This window comes from Squalius cephalus (genome assembly GCF_949319135.1).
Source record: "Squalius cephalus genome assembly, chromosome: 2".
In the NCBI taxonomy this organism is placed as follows: Eukaryota; Metazoa; Chordata; class Actinopteri; order Cypriniformes; family Leuciscidae; genus Squalius; species Squalius cephalus.
This window is the reverse complement of record NC_137123.1, coordinates 54,191,808-54,218,419: the sequence shown is the minus strand read 5'-3', so window position 1 is coordinate 54,218,419 and position 26,612 is coordinate 54,191,808. Positions and strand designations below refer to the sequence as shown.

The window sequence follows — 26,612 nt, the reverse complement described above, 5'->3', positions numbered from 1 at the left end:
TAGCCACACAAATGTGGTTCAGGCAACGCATATTGATTATATTCAACTGCACATAACGTTTGCCTATTTATGAAAAACAAAACAAAATATAACACAAATCTGCCTCTTTTCATTTTAAATATAATATAAAAATATTAAACATTTTATGGTCCAGGCAATATGTGCATTTGTACTAAACAACAGATTTTGCAGTAAACAACATTACCATCTTCGTTGTATTAAAATGACAAAACTCCAGTCTCTTTTTGTTAAATTTCAGTTTTATCAATATTAGCCATTATAAAAGTATAAGTAAAAGGTGTAAGAAGCTATACAAATAAAGCAAACAATTCAATCAAACATACAAAGTCAGCGTGAGTTTAACCATACATAAAGTTAAATAGCTTATAAAGTTATGAAACTTCCCCTCAGCCAAAACGATTGCCCAGGGAAAAAAATATAGATTCACGAGACCAAAAATCGCCCATTAGATACACACAAGATGAATTATATCTCATGTTTAACCACTACAGAGACGCCAGAGTCCGCGGCATTGGCGGCAAACCTCAGAACGTCAAGCCGATGTAAGACCGTTCCAGGCGGGGTACATCGCGCCGAGCACCCGGTCATCGCTGGATCAACTGGATACAATTTTCATAAATCTTTAAATAAACCACAGATTTGAGCTTTAAACAACTACATTCTCGCCTGAAAAACTCTTAAAACTACATTTCATGATACAGAAACAGTAGTATTATATGTCAACTGTATTAAAAAATGGCGCTTCTTATGTTGTCATTCTCCGTGGCGCTGCCTTGTCAGCTGTCAATCAAGCTGTCAATCAAAGTTAACCACGCCCTTATTGTCATACATTTTATATCTAAATACGATCTAAACTAACGAGTTAGAAAAAAATTCACTACCCTCGCCGTTGTCAGGCACTCGAAAGCTATCGAAAAATACAATAAAAGTCCATGGGACCAACCTGTAAAGACATGAATTTATGCTGTGAAAACGGACATTTTAACATGGGGGCTATGGACATTTGCTCCCTTTTGGGACCTTCCCCTAGCGGATTTTCGATGTATTGCAGTTTTTCGCACTTCCGGGTAGGCTTCATTTTTCAGATCAGAATGTTGCCGCTTGATTAGACCACAGATGAACAGAATGACTAATCATAATCTGTAACCATAGTAACTAAAGAGTGGCTGTAAACTAGAACAAAGGAGTGGCCAGGTGGTATTGACTCAGAGCACAGCCAGAATGGCGGTCCACGGTGGATGGAGGGAGGAGCCATGATGGTGACTTGGCTGAAAGCATCCGGGGGACGACTGACAGAGATGAAGTCGATAGAAGTGGAGCCCTAGGCGCAGACAGAGAGCAGATGGAACTGAGCAACACTGGTGGCACTGGAGACCTAGACGGAACCGTAGCAACGAGAGTCCAAAGCGAGACCAGAGTGCCCAAGGACTGAGGCAGAGCCGGTGCGACCGAGGAAGGGCGGAGCCCGCTGAGCCTGAAGGGGTGGAGAGACTTGGCGCAGCGAATGGGTCGTAAGTCTGCGCCACAGGCAGGGTGACAGCTGACTGAGGTGGAGCCGGAGGGACGAGGGTCTCTGGTGGAGCCAAGGGATAGAGGAACCAAGTCGCAGGCTCCTTTGTCGCAGCGGGTGGAAGCTCTCCGTCTGTGGGGGGCTCTGGCGTAATCTCCTTGGTGCAGGGTGATGGTGGGCTGATCTCTGGGTTATACTGCATGAATGGTGCTGTCATCTGAAAATAGACGCTCTCCAGACATCTAAGGATCGCCTCCCTCCATGTGTTTCCTTCGATGCCTGGGATGTCTACTGGGTGGTGGTAGTGGGCTCCTATACAAAATAATTATTTTAGTGTTTTATCGCCATAATTGGTATAGTGGGCGAGTTGACTGATAAGCCACGGGTAATCTATTAAAAAAGCCCTTCTCAGGCTTGCGCAGGGAATTTATGCATATTCCATGTTGCGGTCGGTTCTTCTGTCACGTTATGGCTGAGCATGGTGTAGGCAGGATTCGAAGACAAAGATTAAAATGAACAGACTTTATTGTCAGAAAGATAACTACACCAAACTTAACGTAAAGTTTAACGAGAACCGACAAATGAGCATTGACACAAGAAAAGTTACAGTATGTGTACTGACAAACAAGAAGATCTAAAGAGTGGCGGGAAATTAGACAAAGGAAACATGTGACTTAAGATAAACAAACTAAAAGTCCATGAAACTGAAAGTCCAAACAACTGTTTTCTTTTTTAATATTTTTAAATGTCATTTATTGCTGTGATTGCAAAGCTGAATTTTTAGCAGCCATTACTCTGGTCTTCAGTGCCTCACTAACCATCAGAAATCATTGTAATATTACTGAATATGCTCAATTATGCTCAATTATTATTGGTGCTCAATCATTAATAATGGATATTTTTATTATCAATGTAAAAAACAGTTTTTGCTGTTTCTTAAACACCAAATCAGCATATTAGAATAATTTCTGAAGGATCATGTTTCATGTAAATTTCTGAAGTAATGTATGTATTTTTATTTTTTATTTTATTTGTTTTTTAGCCTTTTCCCCAAAAATTTTGGGAAAATGTTTAAAAATACACTGATGTGTAAATCTAACAATGGATATGTTATGTATTACAGAATTTAATTTCTTGAAGAAAATGTGATTGATGCTTGCCATCACTGCCCCAATGCTAAAGTGTTGTGGTTGTTTGCCATGGTGTTGCTAAGGAGTTCCGAGTTCTGAGGCATTTCCTTAGAAAGCCCCACTAATAATCCTCACTTATAAATTATAACTACTATAATAACATCAAATATATGAATTATATGAGCTGCACAATTCTGAAAATAGTTATGCATCATACCAACATAATCAAATAAAATCGAACTCAATTCCAACCAAAGTCCAGATTTTGTGATGCATCACATCATTTAGTGAGGAACTGAATCTGCATTGAATTGTTGTATTAGTGTCGTAATATTACAAATATTAGCAAATATTTACATCCTATTGGATTGTGAACAGTCAGTCTATGAGTATAACGACATCTGACTGCAAACCCACGCTGCAAGAAAAGCACAAATACTTACCGTTTATGAAGTTTATGAAATTATAGTGCACGTAAAAATTCCATTACACACTCCATTATGCAAATAGTGCTTCAGTAAATATGATTCAGTAATGTGCCGTTAATCTCTTTTATGCATGCCCATGAAGCAAATTACCAAACATTAATAGCACCAATTCGAGATTCACAACATGTGACCCCTCTCTCTTTTTCTGTCACAGTTTTTTCCCCTTCCCTCTCTGTTTTTCTCGGTGAATTGTGGAATTGTCTCAGGTTATGAATACAGATTCTTGCAGAGAGGTCACGGTTTCTCACAGACCAATGTAATTTAGCAACAATTCTTCCTGCAGTAATGTGCATGAATAATGCATATGCTACCTGTGTAAGCTAGTTGTAGGGCGACATTAATGTGTTCTAATGGCTGCTTGTGGCATTTACGGAGATGCTGCATCTTTGACATTCTTAAGTCTGTTACGGTGGTGATACTTTTATATAAATTCAAAATAATACTGTTTCATTTGACATTTTGAATAATTTTGCATAGGCTTGCCACGATATATGAAGTTCCTAAACGCAAGTTAGGGAGGAGTGAGCCCATCTAATCTTTCAATCAACAGCCTGAGTATATAAGCAGCCGCTTACCTCTCTCTAGCATCAAGCTGTTCCAGTATCCCTCCACCTCCCCAAACTCCACCTTCATCTCCGGTACCTTGCCCTTCAATTATCATATCCTACATTTAGCCACTGGGGGGTATATCAGAGCTCGAGTTGAAGCTGCTTCATCGAGCCCCTCTTCAGTGGACAGCAAGCCAAATAAGTTTAACCTAATATCTGAAAGATTTTATGGGCAAGCAAACTCGTTAAATGATACTGACTCTAATAGTTAGAAATTTTATAATATCAATAGTTCTGTTTTAATTTGATCATTTGAACAGATACATGTTCTGATAGCCTACACCTATAAATAGAAATTGACCTATAAATTGAGTGAATCAAACACTGCTAAGTTATCCATATAGCATATATCAAATTTCCTTGCATTATTGCATACAGGATCTTGCGCAATAAAATACACCATGCGCTAGGCTAGATCTTAGGTCCAACCGACGGTATTACCAGTCAGTTTGAACATGGATACCACACTGGTGTGAAAATTACATTGTAGCATGTCTAGTGCTGCATTGATATTCATGTAAAATAATACTTTCTTGTAACTTAAAGAGTGTGCTTATCAGTTGAGCAACTGATATGCAACATGCTTTACCATTTCCCTACATCTTCTCTGTTGTGTGAATATGAGAAACCAAAGGGTGTTAACAGAACACAGATACTCACCACCCACAGATATAAAAACAAATATTCACTCACACCCTATAAATTTGTATTCCCCACATTTGAAGTGTTAATTAATAAGAACGTGACATGACTACAGAATTTACTTGTTGATTAAATTAAGCAATGGTGTGAAAGTATGGCTATGGTTTATGGCAGCTGTCTGGACATCATTCCAGAAACAAAATCATTCACACTGACTGAATCCACAATATTTTTATCCTTTGTGTGATGAAAAGATAAAGATAAAGGAAGGTAGGAAAAGTAGAATCACAGTAATCAAACAGATGGGCCTGGGGTACTTCATGGTTCAGCGTTGGATCACTAAGATTTTTTTTTTTTTAATGTTTTTCAAAGTTTCTTGGTCACCAAGGCTGCATTTATTTGATGAAAAATAAAGTAAAAAATAGTAATATAGTGAAATATTATTACAAATTGAAAAGACCTATTTTCTATTTGAACATATTTCAATATATTAAAAAAGATATTTAATATTATATTATATAAAGTTATTTTGAAATTTCTGAATTTGAAGAATCCAGAAAAAAAAAAAGAAAAAAAGAAAAAAAAGCATCACGTTTTCTACAAAAATATCAAACAGCAAAAACTGTTTTTAACATTGATAAAAATAAGAATTGTTTCTTGAGCACCAAATCAGAATTTTGAATGATTATGTGAATATGTGAGTAATGGCTGCTGAAAAGTCAGCTGTGCCATCACAGGAATAAATTACATTTTTAAATATATTCACATAGAAAGCTGCTATTATAAATGGTAATATTTCACAATATTACTACACATTCTCATACCTAAGGCGTCACTTTTTGTCACTTTCAACCATGCTTCAATATCTGACGCTCAAAGCACCCTTTAGCGTCCATATGTGACGCTTCGGTTATGGGTAGGTTTAGGCGTCATGTAACTGACGCTTTCGGAAGCGTCAATATCTGACGCTCTAAGCACCCTTTAGCGTCAATATGTGACGCTTCGGTTGGGTAGGTTTAGGTCTGTGGTAGGGTTATGCGTCTCATATGGACGCTAAAGGGTGCTTTGAGCGTCAGATATTGAAGCATGGTTGAAAGTGACGCCTTGGGTATGCTGTATTTTTGATCAATTAAATGCAGCCTTGATGAGAATAAGACACTTTTATATAGAGTCATCATGTTTTAAGTGACAGTACAGTTCAATTCTGTAATCAGCTTTACCTAAGGGTTACTCAGCAGGAAAACAGGAACCTCACACCATAGGTTACCCTCAGCAGAGAGGAAGCGAATTACATTGACCCTGAGGTGAATTAACACTCCTGCTGCATACAGGAACCCAACTTAGCCTAAATGAATAGGGTGCCGCTCACTGGCTGCTGTATTCATTCCTGATGATTAGTTATTGTCGGTGCTGCCAACACTTTTATGCAAAGCAATTTACTAATTGTGAGGAGCATGTTGAGGTTAACTGCCATGCACTTACAATCATCACGTTTAAAACATGGTTTATGGTCAAAGGTATAAGGAAGAAGAACACAAGTTCAAGGTCGTACAGTCAAAGCAGCTTCCACGGTGTGAGATTTCTGTATTCAAAGTCCAGAGTGCCAACCATTTACACCATACAATTATACTAACATACATAGAGGTGATTGTGTGAGAATAGAGCCTGCTCCCCACTTGCTGCAAAGAATAATAAAGTAAAATCAATGTTGAGCGAGTGTGGATAATGGCCACTCTATGCTTTGGTCAGGCCAGCGAATGATTCCACACTGCATCACATCGACTGGCTGCACTCCAGATTACTAATCCTGAACAGCTGCCTGCTGTTAAATTATACACACCGACAGGTGTTAACCACACATACACACAAAACACAAGCACACACATTTATAAACATGCATGCATAGATCATACATAAACCCACACACATGCATATGCTAGATGTATATTGATCATGTATAAAGCCCAGGTCCAGTTGCCCGTGGCATATAATATGTGTATATGAGCTAATCAGATAACAACATTTTGGGGGCATTGTGTGTTTTTTTAAAGCCATAATCTTTCTATGAGCTAATTACTCAGGGTTATAGCTAATTACTAGGAGTTATAGTTGGGTAACCAGGGCAGAATTACACCCTTTCTGTGTTTGCAAAGACAACAAAATTAGGCTTGACACATCATGCATATAATCAAAATGTTATTTCTAGATCAAATGTGTATTTTAAGTACTTAATCCGATTTTTATGGTCAAACAGGATTTGATTAACATTCCTGTTGGACATGTCATAAAACATTTTTCTTTTCTTTTTTGTGACTGCAATACCCGCTCTGCTCAAAAGGGGGAGCTCTTAGTAAAAGCAGCTGTGACAGAGGTCCATGAAAATAGATGCATGTTTGTTATAAGAATCACTGGTTAGATTCTGTAGGGAGTTGATCGATTCTGTCTGGTTCATTTCCAACAAGTTCCAAGGCTAACAGTAAAAGATGCTTTCATAATGAAAGCTTACCAATTCGGATTTGCCAAAGGGTAAACATAAATTGCATCTAAGACCAATTGATTTACTACAGAATAAATAACGAAGGAAAAACAGACAGCGTTAAAGAGATATTTCCAAATTGTTTAATGCAACATTATTGTAAAATCGTAACAGTAAGGTCTGCTGACAAAGAGAAAAATCCTTATAAGGTCCCAAGAAACATTTCACAGTCACTCATGGATAAACCATGGAAAGAGAACCATTCTAGTCAAAGTATTTTGGTGTTCACAATAATGATAACAGACAATCAGACCACCAACAATAGTTTGTATACAATGTGATATCTGTATCAATTAAAACATTCTTACACTCACACACACACGCATACATTTGCAAATATACAAACAAATCTTGGTTTCATTTTAGGTACATGCAGTGAAATACTGTATAAAAATAGACATTTGAATTGCTTTCTGTACAAACACATATATACATATAAATACGAGTAAAAAAAAACATAAAAGGCATTTACAGTCACATTGTGTTCACTTTTATACAAAAAGACCAAAACGTCATACCAAGTAAACAATATTAACCGAAAAGCTTCCACATGCGACTCAATCAAGGCTACAGCGCTGAACTCTCTCCCTTTCTCCTCCTTTAAATGATTAGATCACTCTATGAAAATAGAGCGAACGAAAAAGAATGAGATAGGGAAATGTTCTTTAACAGATTGTTGCTTAGCTCTGGCGTACGTCCTGAAGCAATTTGTTGATTTCGGCAACCAGTTCACTAGCGTCGACAACTTCATGTCTCGTGTCGTTGCGTTTTCCCTGCCGCTGGCTGAGCACGCTCTCCAAGTCGTCCTCTTCGTAGTTCTCTGGAATCTCCTCCATCGCCGGCAGCCATTTTAAATGTGCCTGTGATGCCGCATGATTGGTTGAGCCATGTCCGCTAGTCACGGCACCACCGGGATTCTGAAAGTGAGTATTGGCCGCCCACACCGCAACACCCTGTGGGTAAGAGGGACCGGTAGATGACGCTTTACCCGGCAGGAAGCCCTTTCTAATCTCCATGCCAATGGAGGAAGGGGGCAGGCCGGTGCATTCTTCGAGCTCTCTGACCTCAGCGTAAGAAGTTGGCAGGAGACGTTGGAAGACGTTGTTCATTTCTGACAGCAGAGAGCTGCCGCATTCCTCATCGTTGTCCTTTCCGAAGGTAGAAAAACTCTTCTTAGCTGAGTCGACTGACTGCTGGTCCTCTTCGAGGACCTGAGGCCTGCTCTCTTCTCCGGGGATGTACATGTTCACACGGTAATCCGAGGACGCCTGAGATGGCATCCAGCACTGGTCAGAGTGACCCAACACACGGCACTCCTCCGTACACAATCTCATGACTGATGAGAGAAAGACAGAGAGACATTTCTCAGTGGGTTTTTAGAAGCAAAATCAATGGAACTTGGAGTTTAAACATTATCCCCCAGTTTCACAGACCAGGCTTAAGCCTAGTCCCAGACTAAAATGCATGTTTGAGCTGTTGTAACTGAAAGCAACTTGCACTGACATTTCTTTAAATATTTCAGTGCCATTGTTTTGTCTCAAGATGCACAACAGTTTTTTTTTTTCTAAGGATCGTTTATAAAAGCTACTTAAATGTTCTAATTGAACTAAGACTTAATCCTGGTTTAGTCTAAGCCCTGTCTGTGAAACCAGTCATTTTTAAACTGTATTTTTAATACCACTGTCTAATTTGCATCTATTTTAATTACTAGACATTTTAGAAGAAACATCTGAGACAAAGTTGATACTGTACTTAAATGAAAAAAAAAAAATCTCCTGCGCTATGACAAAGCAACCTCTGAGCAATGAAATTTCCTCTGGGCATGTGAAAAATGGCAGAAAGGAAAGTGAGGAAAACAAAGGGATGAAAGAGAATGGGAAAACGAAGAGGAATGATAAGGTTAGGAAGTTAGAGAATGGATTTCGGAGGTGGGCGGGGGTTGGTGAGGGAGCTTGAGAAGCAGAGGAGATTGAGAGTTTGTCATTCTTCCATTCCAGTTTCTCTTGTAGAGGCTGACATCCTTTGTTAAGCTGGATTATTATTCATTACTTTGGCAGTGCTCCCTCGCACAAATCAGATATGACTGAATTTGAATATTAGAGACAAAGCAGCAAGGGGGAAAAACGAAGAGGACAAACTGGAATTGGGATGGAGAAAAAAGCAACTGAGTGAAAATTACAATAAACTACTTGGGTGAGGAAAGGGTGGAACTCTAATCGATGCACACAGGTTGCTTCTTTCTCTCTATAAAAGAGGAAGAGCAGCGCTGAAATAGCGGCCCTCTGGGGAGAAAAGAGAGTGTGTGTATGTGCAGAAGGGGGGTTTAACTGCATTGTGAAAGCAATTACGGTGAATTTTCCTCAGTTCAGATTTTGAAAGCATAGGGCTGTCACTCAGAGGAGAGAATGAATACAGGGAAATAACACTCCAGTCCACGCCTCCACGCACACACATGCACATACACTGTCTTAAGCTACAGATAAACCAGATTGAAACTGCAAAAGGTAGTGGTTACAAAAATAACATGATTTCAAACAAAAACCACATAATTCATAGGCTTTTTCCTTAATTTTCTCCTGCATATTGAGTGTAAAAGCACAACGCAGGTCATTTAATTTATTCCTGCACCTGTTTACAACGTAATAAAAGTAAGTCACGGTAGACTGGGTGTTAGACTGCATCATTAATGCAATGTGCTCGATATAATCAAGCTGATGAATGTCATAATTCAGGGTGATAAAAGGTGAGAAGCCACATGAGAGACCAATCAGACTTAATTTCTCACCTGGGTGGAGACGATGGTGTCCATCGCTGTGGAAGAGGTCTCCGAAGCCGTCGCCTAGCAACCGGTCGATGGGCGAATCACGGCCCATCTCGCAGTCGCTGTCGCCCGCATCACTGTCGCCACGCCCACTATCTTTAAGACTGAACTTATCCATGTCCTGGAGGGCGTACCTGCACACACATTCACACAAACAGTTACAGGTTGATCATGATGCTCTGGAGTATACTGTATAAAAGATATACTATTTGCAAAATTTGAATTAAATCAATCACTAAACTCAATCACCCGATTTAAAGGTGATTTGTAAGAGAAATCAAACATGTAACACATTCAGAATGACATTACATGTTTAATTATATGAAGTCAGCTAAAATACTCAACTCAAATCATCTCTATGCATTGCATACAGTCTATGAACATGCATATGCAAAGCAGACAAGCACATGCCCCACCCATCATTTTACCTTTGTTCAGACTATAATCTTTATTTAACCATCATTTAAACAGATCTATCCAGTGATGTCTCTTTAGCATCATGCATTTATCTCACACCCAAAAAATGTCCTTTAAATATTTTGATTCACATCAGCAGAGGCGTGCATGACAAAAAAAGTAAAACTACCTAAAGCTAGTGTTTTTAAATCATCAACGTGACATTGAAATGCATCATCGTATGGAACAATGGTTTTAACAATATGCATGGGATAAAATGACATGATCCAAGAACAAAACGCAGATGAGAGGAAAGAAAAAAAGGCACAGAAAGCAAGCTATGACCTCATGTGAGGAGCAGTCCAATCAGGATCTGCGAACGTGGGTGACCACGGCAACAGGGAAGTTCTGTCCTATTCTACCACAAACATTTTAGAATACCTATCATCCAATCCGATCGAACCAGCAGCACACAACAGGTTGAGTATCACTACCCATCTACTCTACCATACTATTTAGAGCACATCATGTCCATATAAGGAGTTGGAGCTTGGAGCGTAGTATTTGTTTGTTTGTTTGTAAGTTTACCTGTAGCTGCGAGAGTATTTGTTCCCTCTGAAGCTGGGCCGCGGCTGATACTGACCCTGATGGAGTATTGAGAGGAGCTGTGAGACTTGCTATAGCAAAAACAGATGACATAAATAAAAATAAATACTGATGGAACACGACACTCGTTCACACACTCACACACACGAATGAACAAAATGAAAAGTGTTAGTGCGGGACAACACACAATGACGTGAATGTTATGTTTACATAGGTGAATGAAAAGATGAGTATAAACAGATGGAAAGAGATTTCACAAGCTCTTAATGAAGATAAGTGTAAATTACACTGTTTCAATTGGCATTCAAAGACTTGCTTTTACCTCCACAGGGGGCGTGGCATGTGTAAGTTCCAGGGCGAAGTTCTCAGGGATATGATTGGAGGAAATAGTGACCAAGCTGTTTAGCGAATGGCGGCTGTGTTGGCTCTGCCGGCTGCCCATGTGGGCCCGTTCTGGTCCAGGCGAGGAGGTTGGCGAGCGATGGTGCGCCCGGATCGGGAGGGTCCCGTTGACAGTTGGCATCAGGGTGATGTCACCCTTATGGATCTGCCGTGAAGGTTTTTTAGGGTGCTGTTGGTAAGTAGACTCAGCCACCCTGCAGTTGTATGAGCGAGTGTCCTTCTTTTCACGTGAGCAGCGAAGGGCAAAGGCCACCATGATGAGAAGTAGAACAGCACATATCGCCCCAAGGGAGATGATGATGATCATTGACACGTCTAGAGGGCCATCTCCAGTTCCTCCACCTGTTAGATGGGGGTTCATGTGGTTCTCAATGTTTTCATAAAGTGAAAGCCTCAGTAGGGCTCTGGCACTAAGGGGTTGGGCACCATGGTCCTGCACTAGGATGGTCAGCTCCACATGATCCTGTGGAATGTCCTGCATGCTGACATTGGTCCGAATTTCGCATGTTTTAGCATCCATGGCGAAGTAACCTGCCTCATTGCCTCCTACGACAGAACATGAAAGGTCACCGTTGGTGCCAGCATCACGGTCTATTGCACGGACGACAGTTACAATGTCCCCGACCTCTGCGTATTTGGATACTGGAACATCAGCCGTGTGGTTCCACAGCTGAGGCATCATGATGACCGGTCTGTTGTCATTCTCATCCAAGACGGTCAACACAACGGTCACGTTACTACGCAGCGGAGGACTTCCAGAATCCCGGGCCTGGACTAAGAACGAGATCTGACTTACGTCTTCACGATCAAAAGTACGCAGAGCATACATGTCTCCGTTAGAGGGGTCAATGGTGACATAAGTGGAGATGGAGCTCCCATGGATCACACTTTCAAGTATAGAGTAGCTCACTTGTCCATTCGGCCCCAGGTCTGGATCTGAGGCCTTCACAGATGACAGATAAGCTCCTGGTGAGTTATTTTCTGCCTTGGAAATCTCATACCTGCTCTTCTCAAACCTCGGCGCATTGTCGTTCTCATCCTGGACCTGCACAGTGAAGCGTTTGATGGTAGATAAACTTGGAGAGCCTTTATCTTCGCCTATAACGGTCAAGCTGAACTCTGACCTCTTCTCTCTGTCCAGAGTGACATTTGTAACAATCATGTAGTTCTTCTCATATGTCTTCTGCAGCCTGAAATGACCCTGGCCGTGGAGACGGCACTCCACTTCTCCATTCAACCCAGAGTCCAGGTCATCTACCCTCACCAGAGCAACAAATGAATCTACTGGAGCTGTCTCTGATATATAAGCTATCTCCTCGTTTCCAGTGGACATTAAATTAATACTAATGTCAGGTTTGTTGTCATTCACGTCCACCACTTTGATTATGACTTTACAGTGTGCTGGCATTGAGTTGGGACCCATGTCTTGAGCTTGAACATCTATGTCAAACGAATTTGTGCTTTCAAAGTCAACTTTCCTCATCAATGTCAAATGACCATTATCTGAATTAATTTTAAAGGTCTCTAAAATTTTAGGTGACACGTGACTGCTAAAAGAATATACAATTTTCCCATTGGTCCCTTCATCTGGGTCAGTGGCATTCAGATCAATAAGCAAACTGCCTAAAAGGGAATTTTCAAGCAAATTGATCACATAAGATGGCTTCTCAAATACCGGATTGTTGTCGTTCGAGTCAGCTATGCTGATTTTCAGGAGCGTTGTTCCGAATTTTGGGGGAACGCCCCTGTCTGAGGCAGTGAGCTGGAGTTCATAACTCGCTCGCACCTCTCTATCCAGCTCTTTAAGCACAACGAGCTCCGCGTACTTGGCGCCATCGGTTCTAGTTAGAATATCAATCTTAAAGAAGTCAGATGGGGTCAGAGAGTATGTGTTCAGAGAGTTCTCCCCGACGTCTGGATCGGTGGCGCTGTCAAGGGGAATGCGCGTCCCCACGACGGCGGTTTCGGAGATCTCTATGGGAATGACGGGGCGCGCGAACTGTGGCGCATTATCGTTAATGTCCAAAATCTCCACTTCGATGTGGAACAGCTGTAGGTGCTCTGTGGGGAGGGTGAGGACGTCAAATTCGATAGTGCAGTTAAGATTCTTTTCACACAGTTTCTCGCGGTCTATTTTGGTCCTGATGCTGATCTCTCCATCCTGGTCGCGCACGGAGAGAAGAGACGCGCTGCCGCGCTGCATGGCTCTAAAGCGTAACGGAATCGAGCTCGGAAGTTTGGACAAAACATCAGCGACATCTTCTCGGAGTCTGGCGATTACTGTACCCACCTTCTGCTCTTCGTAAACTTGGTATTTCAGAGTTTTAGCCGTGACGTGTTGTGCCAATGTTACGAGCACAGCAACTTTGAGTAAAGTGACACAGAACACTGTGCCCTTGCTGGTATCCATGTTGGTTTCCGACAGGCACAGAAATAAACTCTCAGAATGATTGTCGCTTCCTTTGTTGTGCTGGCTCAATCCTTCACATGTGTTGTTACGGTCTAAAAAACATCTCCAGATGCGAAAGAAAACGTCTTCTCAAAGGGTTCCGACGTCAAAAATAAATCTTCACAAATAAACAGAGTGCAGGAGTATAAACAAGCAATGACATTAAAACCAAAAGCGCATATCCCTCTGTCACTAAGGAGAAATCTGTTGCGCGTATCAAGAGACTGGAAGCGCAACCTCCGTCTGGAGAGCCTGTGTGCGCGCGTATCTGTCTCCCGCTGTCTGAAGACACTCTTTGACTGACTAACCCAAAATAGCAAAGCCTCCTTTAGAGCCACGGCTTCAGACAAAACGCTTCTCCTAAATCAAGGGCTGCCCCTTCTCTCTGCGACTGACCATTCAACACAGAGCCACTATAGATCCCAATTAAATGAAGGGGAGAAAGGAAGTGGATAACTCCGCCCTTTAGGGTCTCTCTCTCCCCCCCTCTCTCTCTCTCTCTCTCCTGAACGCGCTTCAACAAAGGATGAGAGAGCAGAATTTAAGAATAACTCGAGCTGAACTTTCCCTCAGGATGAATGCCAATACAATTTATTCACTTATTATTTATCTCTATCTTATATTAAGCATCGTAGAATGTTTGTTTGGTGAATTTGTATAAGCTACAGAAAAGATGCATTTTATGATATGACCTCATTTATGAATCTAAATGTGTTTGGTGAGACCCACTTTGTTTAAACATCTGTAACTCAGTGTTTTTAAGCACTTAATATAAATATAACAATCCCATATTTTTCTGCCATAAATAAAGTAGTTTAGAAAGCTTACTTATTCCCAAACTGTATAAATTAACATAATATAAGAAAAGTGCTGTTGTAAAAATGAAAAGATACCATTTAGGGTTCCTGAGATCATCCCCCTGAAGAAACCTATATATGCATCTATAAAAAGAGAAGAGCTTGCAAGGCGGAATGCATAAATTCCTACAAGAACTCCAAAAACACTAATGGTAGCCAATATATAAGTTTCCTAAATGCTCTTCAGAGGATTCTGCCAGTGTGACAATCTTATAAGAACCACTAATAGGATTGTAACGCCAGATGAAAACATCAACATTAATTATTATTCACAGAGGGCATTCTGTTGCTCTGACATATAAAAGGCTGTTGTGCTCATGGGGTCCTGTTCCACATTTTACTCCATGTACATTTCTGTTGCTTCTCCATCATTCGGTGAGAAAAAAAATTGAAATTGATATTGATATTAATAATTATAAAATAGAAATTCAACACAAAACAAATATAGAACTATAAAACAGATCTAAAAACATGAGAGTGTTTGTGTCTCATGATCGTGTCCAATGCCAGTCCTGTAGAAGTATGCTGGAAAGTGTTACAATCCTCCCCATATGATCAGCCACAAAAGTTCTAATTTAACATATAGGCTACACAAAAAAGCTTGTGTGAGATGTTATGTATATAAACAAGACACCCTAGTGATTCAGATCCCAGTTCTTTAACATCCATCAACATGATCAAGACTTTTAAACTAGCTTTAAAACACCAGGTACACTGGTGTACAAACAATTTCCACACAGAAATTGCTAGTAAATTTTATTTATTTTTTTAAAGAAATGGCAAGTAGCAAACACATTGAATTAAACGTGAAATTTTGATGCAGAAAAACTGAAATGATATTTTCTTGTAAAATGCAGTCAAATAATCTTTGTTTTATTTACAAAAAAAAAAAAGAAAAAGAAGAAAGAAATTACAGTAGCCTTGTATAGTAGGCTATACAGAATAACGTTCTTTCATTTTGCTGGACTAGACAAGACTTAAAAAACTGCTTAAGCGTCTTTCTTAAATCCTTTTAGTGTTGCCCTCGTTCCCTGTTTAGGGTTCAGGTATTCTCACGCGATACTGACTCGTCATCTGCCATATAGATTTGAGTTTAAGCTGTGTGTCGAATCACTTGTTCTGATGAATGAGTACAAAAAAACTCACTCACGCGCACAAACAGCTATACGCACGTGAATAATACGGTTTTACATGTCTTTTGGTGTGATTCCAGCTAAATGTATTAACATAACATCCATGCAAGTGCTTAAGAAGAATGTGCACAGTCTGGACTGGGTCGTCTGGACCGAGTCACTTGCATTTGTGCTTGGGTCATGGTTACTCTTTGAGAGAAAGCTTTCTCCGAGTCTAAACTATAGAGGAAAATTAGTTCAGTTTGAAAGTGTAAAAACGGGGACAATTCAATTGCTCTATCACGCTCACGGGCAAACGGATGAATAAAATACATTAAATGGCCTATTTCCTGACTCTCACTCAAATTCCCATGGTGATATTTTAACCCGTGGAAATGTAGCCAACCATATCAAACGCACAGAAGTTGGGCTTGGATTAATAAAAAGCCCTTTGGCGACAGATTTGACACAAATGCTGCTCCTCTTTTCCCAAGCCTGGAGTTCCATGTGCTTTAACAAACCAAGAGGGCCCATACTGAGACACTGGGGTGTTCTGGCGACTGTTTGGGAAAGTGATTACCAGGGATATTTCCGCGTTACCAGAAGGCGCACGTTTGACCCCGCCACTTTCTTTTGTTTAGTTTATTCTTTTCATAAGACACCATGTTTGCGAATCGTCTGCATTTCGCCCGACCAATTTTAGCAGGGCGATTTTAACCAGGTTGGATACGGCCGAGCGCTCTCTTTGGCTCCGAAGATTTAATGCAATTACCTCTGCTCTAATCACATTGCCTGAACAAAGACGTCAAAGTCTTTGCTGAATTTCGGGGGTTCTGGAATGCCCGCAGTGTTGCATGAAAAATCACACAGTCTAAAAGAAGTGCGATAAGTAAAAACAGATGCACAGCCTAATGCACTTAGGCACGGTTTGGCTTAAAAAAGAAGAAGAAAAAATCCCTCATCTGACATAACCTATTTAAACTCGCGAACAATGTGATAGTAAAACAAATACATTTAAGTTGAAAGCCAACTCGCGAGGCAGGTGCAACTTGACACATACCCCCGGTTTTAAGCCTTAAACAGTCCCAGACTAAAATGCATGTTTGAGCTGTTTTAACTGAAAGCAACTATCTTAAAAATATGTCAGTGCCATTGTTTTGTCTCAAGAAATTTTTTTTTCTTTTTTTTTTTTCTAAGGCACGTTTAAGTTACTCATATCTGAACTAAGGCCTAACCCTGACTTAATCTCAGCCCTGTCTGTGAAACTGGGCTGTAAAATCATTTCTAATGCTGTTTTTAGCATTCAAAGAATGCCTATGACTGATTAGGCTCAAATGGAATAATGAACAAGTCATGGAGCAAAGAAACATCTGCATTTTTGGTGGCAGTACAACTTTACTACACCATACGGGACCACTGCGTCTCAATCTCCCTGACAGAGGCTCATCCCTCTATGTGCCATAAAACCAAACCACGGATTCAACTCTTGTCATTGATATTCTGTCCTTTCCCAGTCCAACAATGGCCCCAGCAGGTGGAACGCAGACCAAATGAGGTTGGCTTCCAAAGTCGCGCGCGAACTTTGCTTTTAGTGTTGCTGGAATGCGCGTGAACGAGCGCGCGCTGCCGTTGTAAAGGCACGCGAGCATCTGTCGCCTCGTCTGTCTCATTATCCCTCATTCGATTAGCGCTCTCTCTTTCAAGGCGGGCAGCGTCTCGCTTTCTCAATAGACCCCTGGTTACAAAGGTCTCTGACAATGCGCATTGTTATTCATACCGGGCCAAAGAGCAAACCTAGTCCTCTCCCCCTGGTTGGAACGGTACTTTTACTGCTTTATGAGTCGTTGAGCGGGATAACAAGACTCAAGAGCCTGTTTGCTCGCGTGATGCATGTAGTGTTCGTTCTTAAGAGCACTATATTGAGCTACGTGTCGCGGTGAGGGCGACAAATTTATTGCTGTTCTTTAACAGTAGCCCACTATGGTAAACCAGCCCTGCTATAAAACCACAAGTTAGTGTATGTACAGGCTAATTTGTGGAAATGAAATGACAGCTGCACTCGAGGGCCACCCTGGGCTACACTGTGTTGCTAATGTTGCCAGTGAGAGTTTATGCTTACAGTGCAGAGAGAGCTTAATACTGTCCATTAATATTTGACTGAAATCAAAGTTTGCATATTGTATGAATGAAAAACCTTGGGTACACAAAATCCCTAGGAAAGTGATTCCTGCTGAAAATCTATCATCATTTGGAATCAGAGCTAAAGTGTATTCTAATGGGAATATCTGTATAAACTGATATTCCCACAGGATTTTTGCTCTATTGGATAGCCTACTGTGAAATCTTTATCAAACCCCACTTGTATTAGAACAATCTTCCTCTGCTACAAAGACAATTTAATTATATTAGTCTCTAAATGAATAATTTAATTATTATTTTTTGTTTTATTATATTGTGAATGTTTTATGTATAAATGTATATAACAAAACACATCCTTGAGTGCTTTTTTTGCAGTTACAGATTAATGTACATTGTATTCCATTGGTAATCATAATAGTCATACTGGGAACCATGTGTTCAAAATATCTATTTTCTCTTGTTTAATACTGTGCACTACCAGAAAAAAAGTACATATTGTCACTGGGACAGATCCATTAATGGACCTATATGTACTCTTTGGGTTGTACTGTACATATATCCCATATGGGTTGATAAGGTACAAAAATGTATCTTTTGAGTGTACTGCCCCAGTGACAAGCTGTTGTACCACAACAATTTATTTCATTCTACAATGTGGTATGTTGCAATCTGTTAGTATCCTATTAGTGATCTTTAGAATTGAGTCAAGTAAGTATTTCTCCTCTCTGTTTTTGCAGAAATAGGTTACCCATAATTCATTGAGTCAATGTCATGTACCCACGCACACACACACACACACACACACACACACACACACACACACACACACACACACACACACACACACACACACACACACACACACACACACACACACACACACACACACACACACACACACACACACACTCACGCTGGCAATGAGTAATACCAACCTCTCAGCCCCAGTTCAAGCACCGTCACCCAGAACAAATCACACTGACACTGATGTCTGCTGAGGTGGCTCCTTCTGACGAGTGAGAGAATGAGAAGGAGAGAGGGAAAGAGAAATACATAAAGATTATTGCTCATTCTCTAATCTCAAATATATATATAAATATATATAGATATATGTATATATATACATTTGAGAGTCATCAAAATTCTGTCATAATTTACTCACCCTTATGCCCTTATATACCCTTACACATATATGTATATACGTGTGTGTGTGAGAGTATGCGTGTGTGTTTGTGTGTGTGTGATTAATGATGAACATGACGCTTCAGTTCCCTGATTGGACTCCAATCGTAATGACTGACAGCTCATTTTTGGAGCTGTGATCACCATGGAAACAAATCAGACAACCATAAATGGGATACACGTTGATGGAGTTGTTGCAGTAATGTTTTAATGAAGGTATCAGAATGCAGATGGTATTAGTGCCAACATGTGCAGCAGCAGTTGTAAATGGGTCAATGCCAGAGCTTGGCAGGCAGATGAGCTAAGTAACAGTGTTTTATTTAGAAAACGTATTCTTAATTGTTTTATGCTTTCTTGACACATTTCAGTGGGCAATCCCCTAGTTAGCCCACAGCATGTATGAAACACCTCCAAATAAAGCTGTTTTCTCAAAGACTGTGTCAATATATAAAGTAATACATCTTTTACAGTTGTGTTAATGGCAGCCGAGGCCTTTACAAGGGTTTAGGTCTCAGTAGACTCTCATGTTACATGTTTGGAAAAATGTTCTGCTTTTAACAGTCTTTTAAACAAATGAACCACAGTTCTCTTAGGTTTGTAATTTCTGGTGACAGTCTGTTTTTCATTACTGCTTTATTCCACCAGGAGACACGAGCAGGCAAAAACGTGAGTTTTAAAACTACAGCACATGCTAGCCGAAGGCAATGTAGTTAAACAGCGGGGGCCCGCACTCTTCTGTGTTTCCCGTGTGAGCAAAGGTTCCTGGGTTACATGTATCAGGCGGTCCGTGTATTCTGAAGTTTGTTAGAAGCCAGATTTACAGCTGTGGGTAGAGGAATGGAGAGCAGCTAGGCAGCGGAGAAGTGAGGCTCCTACGGGTAAATTTTGTTTAGGGGTCCCTAGGTGGCTTGGACAAGAGACAGACTTTATCATCCAGCTGCTGCACATATCTGTTTCTAGATCTTGTCCATGTGTGGGCTGTGCAGTATGGGTGTGTTTTTGTGGGTGTAGGACAGTACAATGAGAGCCAGGGTAGACAGCATATTTAATTTGATGTGAATTAAAACGACGAATAGCAGTACAGTCTGTTCAATATTTTGTAATATATCGAGGTCCAATAGGTCATGTTCACCAAAGAACACCCTGGCTTTATGAATATTAATGATGCAGTTGTTGTAAATGATTGGCTCAAAAGTGAGCAATAGCCATTTTAGGTTTATCACTTACCGATTTCTTTGTTCGTTAATTTAGTCAACTCCCACTGCATTACAATACAAGTTGCTACAACCTGTCTTTGACATGGCTATTTTTTTTTTTCTTTGCACTGCAGCCAAGCAAAATATGGTGGACTAGGAGGTCCACTTAAAAATAAAAAGAATACATCAATTTAAAAAATAGACAAATTAAATTCAAAATGTTGTTAAATGTAACAAAAGCCCCAAAAGTCAGTGGACAATCTTATTTACTTTCTTAAAGGTCCCGTATTATGCCCCTTTTCACAAGATGTAAAATAAGTCTCTGATGTCCCCAGAGTGTGTATGTGAAGTTTCAGCTCAAAATACCCAACAGATCATTTTTTACAGCATGTTTAAATTGTCATTTTTTGGGGCTCAGAAAAACGAGCTGTTTCAGTGTGTGCCCTTTAAATGCAAATAAGTTGCTGCTGGACGACACAGGGGGCGGAGCTTCATGAGCTCGCGCTCAGTCTCTCAGGACAATTCATCTCACAGAATGATGATAATATCAGAAACTCTCAGTAACGGTGTTCATTTCGAGTCGGACAATAATGCCTACAGAGTCAGAGTGCTGTATAAAGATGAAACAGGTATAGTTTAGTAGTTTAATTACGGTTATTATAACGTATTTGTCATCTGCTTGTATGTATCCATTATTTATTTATACTAGCCTACAAGTCTGCTGTCTGAACGATGATCAAACATATACTGATGAGTTTAATAAAGTTTATTGTACATCACACAAAAGATGAAGCGTCAGTTTTACTTCAGAAAATCACCGTAAGAGCTGAGTAAACACAGTAAGTTATTAGTAGTGCGCAATTACATAAACGAATTTCGGTAGAGTTGAGGGAGCATTTCTGTGGGCGGAGGTTAGTCAAAAAACGGGTTTAATGACGTCATTAAAGAAGGAAGTATGAGGGATGTAGTCCAAACGGGCGTTCGATGTAGTCAACTTCTGTTAAATAAAATATCTCGCTTGGCATTGAACTTTGAGCTTTATCATTTTACAGATATTATTTATACTCTAACAACAACATTACACACTAACTAAAGTTTGAAACAGGGATCACGAAGAACGGGACCTTTAAAGTGTCCCTATGCAGTGTGTAATAGCTGTTTAGTACAACAAATAAAGTTTTTGTCTCCTAAAAGAAAGATTTGATTCTGAACTGCCGAAACAAGTCACAAACCTACATTGAATCCCAGCCTATGCTCTTCATTGGCTGCCCGCTAACAATGTCTATGATCCGCCGTCAAACTGTTTTTTAGTTTGCTTTGAAGAGTTTAGTTCATGTTGTCGACATGTCGAGAGGACGCTGTTTTGTGCGCTGCAAACCCACTTTGCTTGCACTTTCAAAGGACACGAATTGATTCCGTGAAAGCGACGCTATCATTACTGTTCCTATCACTGTGTATTCAAGTGCTGAGGAGGCCTCCAGAGCTTTAGTTTCAGACAAGACCACTCACAACAGACTGGCCGTTTGACCAATCAGAGCAGAGTACGCTCTTGGAAAGGCGGGGTTTAGAGAGACTCAATCCTTTATCAAACCGTTTCAGACACTGTAAGAAAAGAGTTGATGTGCAATGTACATTTTGAGAAAATTAAAGTGTTTTTTGATCTTGGATGCATGTAAATCTATTGAGAACCTATAAAATGGTATAATAGGGGCACTTTAAAAGTGTTACTCGTCTTACTCAGTACGCGTACAACACAGATTATATTTCAACCCCTTCCCTTCAACCATGTCAAATTAATGATCAAATCATTTCCCAGCGGATAAAATCAAGTTCTATCCTACATGTTTGTGTCTTGTTTTACTAGGAATTATCATACATTCGAAAACAAAATGAGCTAACATCATTTCATATAGACTCTAAGGGATTTGAGCCAGCCATAGATACAGTTCTTTAATATACTGATTAAAATAAACGATTCACCAATCAATAACCCATTCCTCCAGATGTAGACAGATGGAGAAAGTAGAAGTAGAATGAAAGCAGAGGGGGGAAAATGCATATTAACATTCCATTATTTAGCTTGATGCGTAATTTGTAGAAATCTTAGTTTGAATCATTTGCCTCAGCGGTTGATTGGTTGAGATATGCTTGGCACAGTTTTTTATTAATTAGCAAGATGTTATTTCTTTCCAAAACCAACTAACTGCACAGATAATCACCCGAGGCATTAAAACAAAACTGCATAATGAGTCTCTTTTTAAATGTGAATTATACAGTAAACATGACCTGAAGGTCAAATACGCTTTGCTGAAATACTGTGTAGATGACATTTCAATATATTATAAAAACAAAATCACCACCAAAATAATATTACCGTGACCCACAGAAAGGATCTCAATGCATAATATTTCTTATAAACAAAACTTACATAATAGGCAACCTGCAACTAACATGACCTCATTAATGTTTGAGAATAGCAAGCAGTACTTCACTGAGTATAAACTTGTGAACACATGAAAACACTGATCATTTTCATGTTTTTAGTACATGCAATCATATTAGGCTGTGTTTACACTTGGCATTAACATGCGATCACCGTGATCCGATCAAGCAGATCGGATCATAAGCCAGTCAGGACACTGTGCTTTCATACCTGTCCACATCAAGTGGCTTCTGTATCTGGATAACAGATCGGATCTCGCATTCACGCGAAAAAAAAAAAAAAAAAAAGAATGGCTCCGGTGCAAAGTCGACCTGAAGTGGTGGGTTTTCTTTTAAAAACAGTTTTCAGTTGGAGTACATTTTACAAATGTCACAAAATGAGAAGGATGAAGAGGCTGCAAGTACTAATAATGTGGATAGATACCGTAATGGAAACGGTACATGAAACGTATCCGAGAACGTTGCCAGCTGTGGTGGGAAAAATGCGCGTTCTTTAAAGAAAATTAATGGTTCTGCAACTTTAGGGTGTGACTGCGAGAGCAAATATTTCAGTATATTTGTACTTCGCACTCGACTGTATCGCAAAACCACACAGCGACATGCAGCAATTCCTGGAGAGAGGAGGGGGAATAATGACAGTGGGCGGGGTTTTGTATGACGTACACCTGTGAATGCAGACAAGATGGCTGGATTGCGTTTACATTACACTGAGATCCAATCACAATGCATTCTCGACTACCTCCGAACCTGGACAAGCTGATCGGATAACATTCCGATCAGAAGCGCGTTTACACTTGTCTTTTCAATGCGTATGTGGACAACATCCGGATACAGGCAGCCTTTGTCTCAGTGACAGTTCTCTTGGAAATACTGCATCAAAAAAAATGTCAGCATATCCAATGCAGATGTGGATAAAAATGGCAATGTGCATCATTTACATCAAAATGCTTGGCAGAGGAACATAAACAAATCCTAAGCAGCCAGAACGGCACAGAGAGAACATGCATGCGAGACCACAGCAGCTTATGATGATCTGCAGCGACTGAAGGGGCTTCACTTGAATCACAGCTCTTACATCAGGTCCAACTAAACGTTTTATTCGTAATCGCTATGAGCCTACTGCCAAACCACATCCAAAGGCAACAATTTTGGGAAACATGCATCATTGATCTATTAAAACAAGCTCTCCCTCTTTTGTGTCTCTTCTTCTGGGGTGGTATATGGATCTCTCCTCATCTCGTTATCCATGGTGAAAAGAGTACAGTGATCAGAGCCTCCTTCTGCTCCACTGAGATTGGCATGCTAGATGTCGAATGACAAAAGGGGATGAAAACAAAACACGGCGAGGAAGAAAACAAGAAGTCTCAACCAAACCTTTCACACATATAAAGACCAGAAAACCTGAAAGGCAAAAGGAAAGGAATATTGTTAGTATTGGATACAGTAATACTGGAGCATTCTTTCAAAATAACTGTGTAGCTACAACATTCTTGTCACAAATAATTATTTTGCTTCAAAACACAGATTTCACATTAGATTTCAAGTGAATGTAGCTTTTCAAGATCTCAACACTGTATGAAATATGTTTAGCACATCTGTTGACCAAATGTCCTTATTTCAACCATTGAAATGAATAACAATTTTTCTAAATGGCTTTGGTTCAGTTCTTTGAATGAGCTTTTTTTCTCATCAAAACAATAAGTTCAGGTCAAATTTGAATTTCTTATTAATTTAAGCAAATTGCACGTGTTTTTGGCACATGTGTGTAAAATAAACAGTAATAAACAATAACTTAGCGCACATGGCTTGCTGATCAAAATGGACGAGTTGATTCTCAGTGAAATTGTAATATTATTCACAACTTCTAAACATTCATTCATCGTGTGAGCCATTACATGCAAAATGATCCATTCAATTATTAAAATCTTTCAGACATTCCATAAATATGACATAGAATGTTTGTTATGTCTGCTAAATTGGCAGATGTCTGTGTGTTTATACTACAGTATTGACTTTTGACCAGGAAACTTGTAGGTCATGTTTACACCTGGTATTAAGATACATTTTGGTCGATCAGATCACAAATAGACGAGGGAGACACATACTGTTTACACCTGGTGTTTTAATCCGTCTCTTTTGTCCACTTTAAACCACTTCTGTCCTGATTTCTTCGAGGCGAGGGTCTATGGGCGGGTGAATGTATGTGCTCTGACAGCCGCAAGACCACGTTGAACGCAGTGATTGCATATTAGATTGCGTGTTTACTATATGAAAAGCCATGAGCGTCTATGATACGAACAAAAGTCGAATGCGTTTTGACTACTTCTGGAAGTGGTCAAAAGTAGACAAGCTCAAAGCGTTTTAGACCCCATTTAGACATGTATTCCTCTTGTGACGACCTCTTGTGATCCGATCGACTAAAATATAGACGTAGTGTCCGTGACATCACCTGTAGGTTTCTAAAGAGCATTCTTGAAACCCAAAGTGGGCAGAGCCGGCCGTCGCCATCTTGGCAGCGCATCGCCGCGCGTCACTCCCGGATAAACGAAAATGGGCAAAAAGGGGGGATTAGCTGAGGTGATGGGACGGCTAACAGACAGCAGACAGACGGCTAGTAGTGACAGAAGCGGCAATCCACCTGTCACTCAAGTGGCCACCCCCTTAATTATGCAAACCTTTAAGGCTTTATATAATTTAAATGGATGAGTTATAAAAAAATGTACCCTCCTCACAGTTGTCATGAAGGGACAAATTAGCTATATAGCTATATACATTTTTTTCTGCTGTAAAGCTGGGCATTTTAATATGGGGAGTGTATGGGATTGACTCTCTTTTGCAGCCTGTCTCTAGCGGCCAGAAGATAAATTGCAGTTTAAGTCACTTCCGTGTTGGTTTTAAGAGAGAGACAGGAAGGTTGCCGCTTGACTAAAATGCATCTTAATACCAGGTGTAAACAGGGCCATAATAGCATTACTCAGCAGTCAGAGTCAACAAAAAAGTTAAAGATTTTTTTAATAGGGTTGACTCCCATGGTGAAAAAACAAAAACAAAAAAAACATGGCTCACATAACGACAAAATATCTTTTCATTTTGGAAGCATACATTCATTTTGAAGCATAAATTAAATGTTTTGGGTGACTTAAATTTTTGCAGTCATGCAATAGAATTGTGAGGTCCCATACAACAGTTGTGACAATTGCACTCACATTTTAGAGATAAAGAGATAAAGAAAAACAATTAACCAACATGAATTTGGTGCAAAACTACATGGATACCAAAATATGCTAAATAATGTTTAGAAGTCTCATGAATTTTGATCGCTTCATTCCCAAGTCAGTCCGTAATCAAATTATGGTCAAATTACTGCCATTTAGTATTAGATTCTGTTACTGAATGCCTTAATAGCATAATATTCCCTCTTCCAGCACTTGTTCACAAAGTTCCACTGCCACCATTTCTCAACTGTATGTTTCCAATCAGGCTGGAACACACAGGGCTGAAGCTGATAAGATACAGGTGATAAGACTCCATTTCGTTATCTTTACCTCCCCCCACGTTCTCCTGCCCTATTTGCCCACACCACCTTACTGATTGATGAATGGTAGCTAGCATGGCCAGATGCTAGCAGCTGATAGCGCTTCCATCACAGGCATGGCTGAACTCTCTCTACCTGAAGATGTTTCACAGAGATAGCATATGGAGGTGTTGGGCTATGATAGAGCTTGTAGTCTCTATTGTAGTTTCACTGAAACACACATGCTAACAGATGTTAGCAGACTGATAGTATTAGCATCACTGTTGTCTACCAGCTGCTGATGAATTGGGGCAGAAGTGAGCTACTGTTAGTACTGGCACGGACATGCTTACTTCAGTATCACATGCTCACTGCATTCAATTGCAAGATATAAAGTCTTACTGTGAGATATAAAGTTGCAAGACTACTACAATTATTTGTATTACTGTTAAACTAATGTAAAAATAAATGTATAGTAGTGGGCAAAAGTGATGTATTGAATGGATATTTGCTTTTAATGACACCAGTTTCAGTTAAACAATCATAATATGAGGAGTATGA

At 40.0% G+C, this 26,612-nt stretch overlaps 1 protein-coding gene and 1 pseudogene across 3 annotated transcripts in view; one reads left to right on the top strand and one right to left on the bottom strand.

Annotated features, from left to right (window-relative positions):
• Positions 1–26,612, top strand: part of LOC307149455 — a 426,481-nt pseudogene that overhangs the window by 324,974 nt on the left and 74,895 nt on the right. The window contains exon 5 of the transcript in view: positions 18,499–18,641. The product of the transcript in view is annotated as an uncharacterized misc_RNA (transcript). The remainder of the gene's footprint in view (positions 1–18,498; positions 18,642–26,612) is intronic.
• pcdh18a (protocadherin 18a) lies at positions 6,998–14,048 on the bottom strand. Of its 2 annotated transcripts, none has more exons than XM_079857038.1 (4): positions 11,081–14,048; positions 10,741–10,796; positions 9,721–9,890; positions 6,998–8,271 (listed from the first exon to the last, which is right to left on the bottom strand). In XM_079857038.1, exons 1-4 carry the CDS (start codon positions 13,568–13,570, stop codon positions 7,616–7,618), a joined length of 3,372 nt encoding a protein of 1,123 aa, XP_079713164.1. In that variant the 5' UTR covers positions 13,571–14,048; the 3' UTR covers positions 6,998–7,615. The 2 variants fall into 2 exon arrangements, with proteins under 2 accessions (XP_079713164.1, XP_079713163.1); XM_079857037.1 differs by having other exon boundaries at positions 10,741–10,829; positions 11,081–13,998.

Excerpts from the sequence above, each read along its gene's own strand:
- pcdh18a (XM_079857037.1), bottom strand. The coding sequence starts at position 13,570 with ATGGATACCAGCAAGGGCACAGTGTTCTGTGTCACTTTACTCAAAGTT. Across the intron at positions 9,891-10,740 it reads AAATACTCTCGCAGCTACAG|GTACGCCCTCCAGGACATGG; the intron begins GTAAACTTACAA and ends ATGTGTGTGCAG. Across the intron at positions 8,272-9,720 it reads ACACCATCGTCTCCACCCAG|TCATGAGATTGTGTACGGAG; the intron begins GTGAGAAATTAA and ends TTCTCTCATCAG.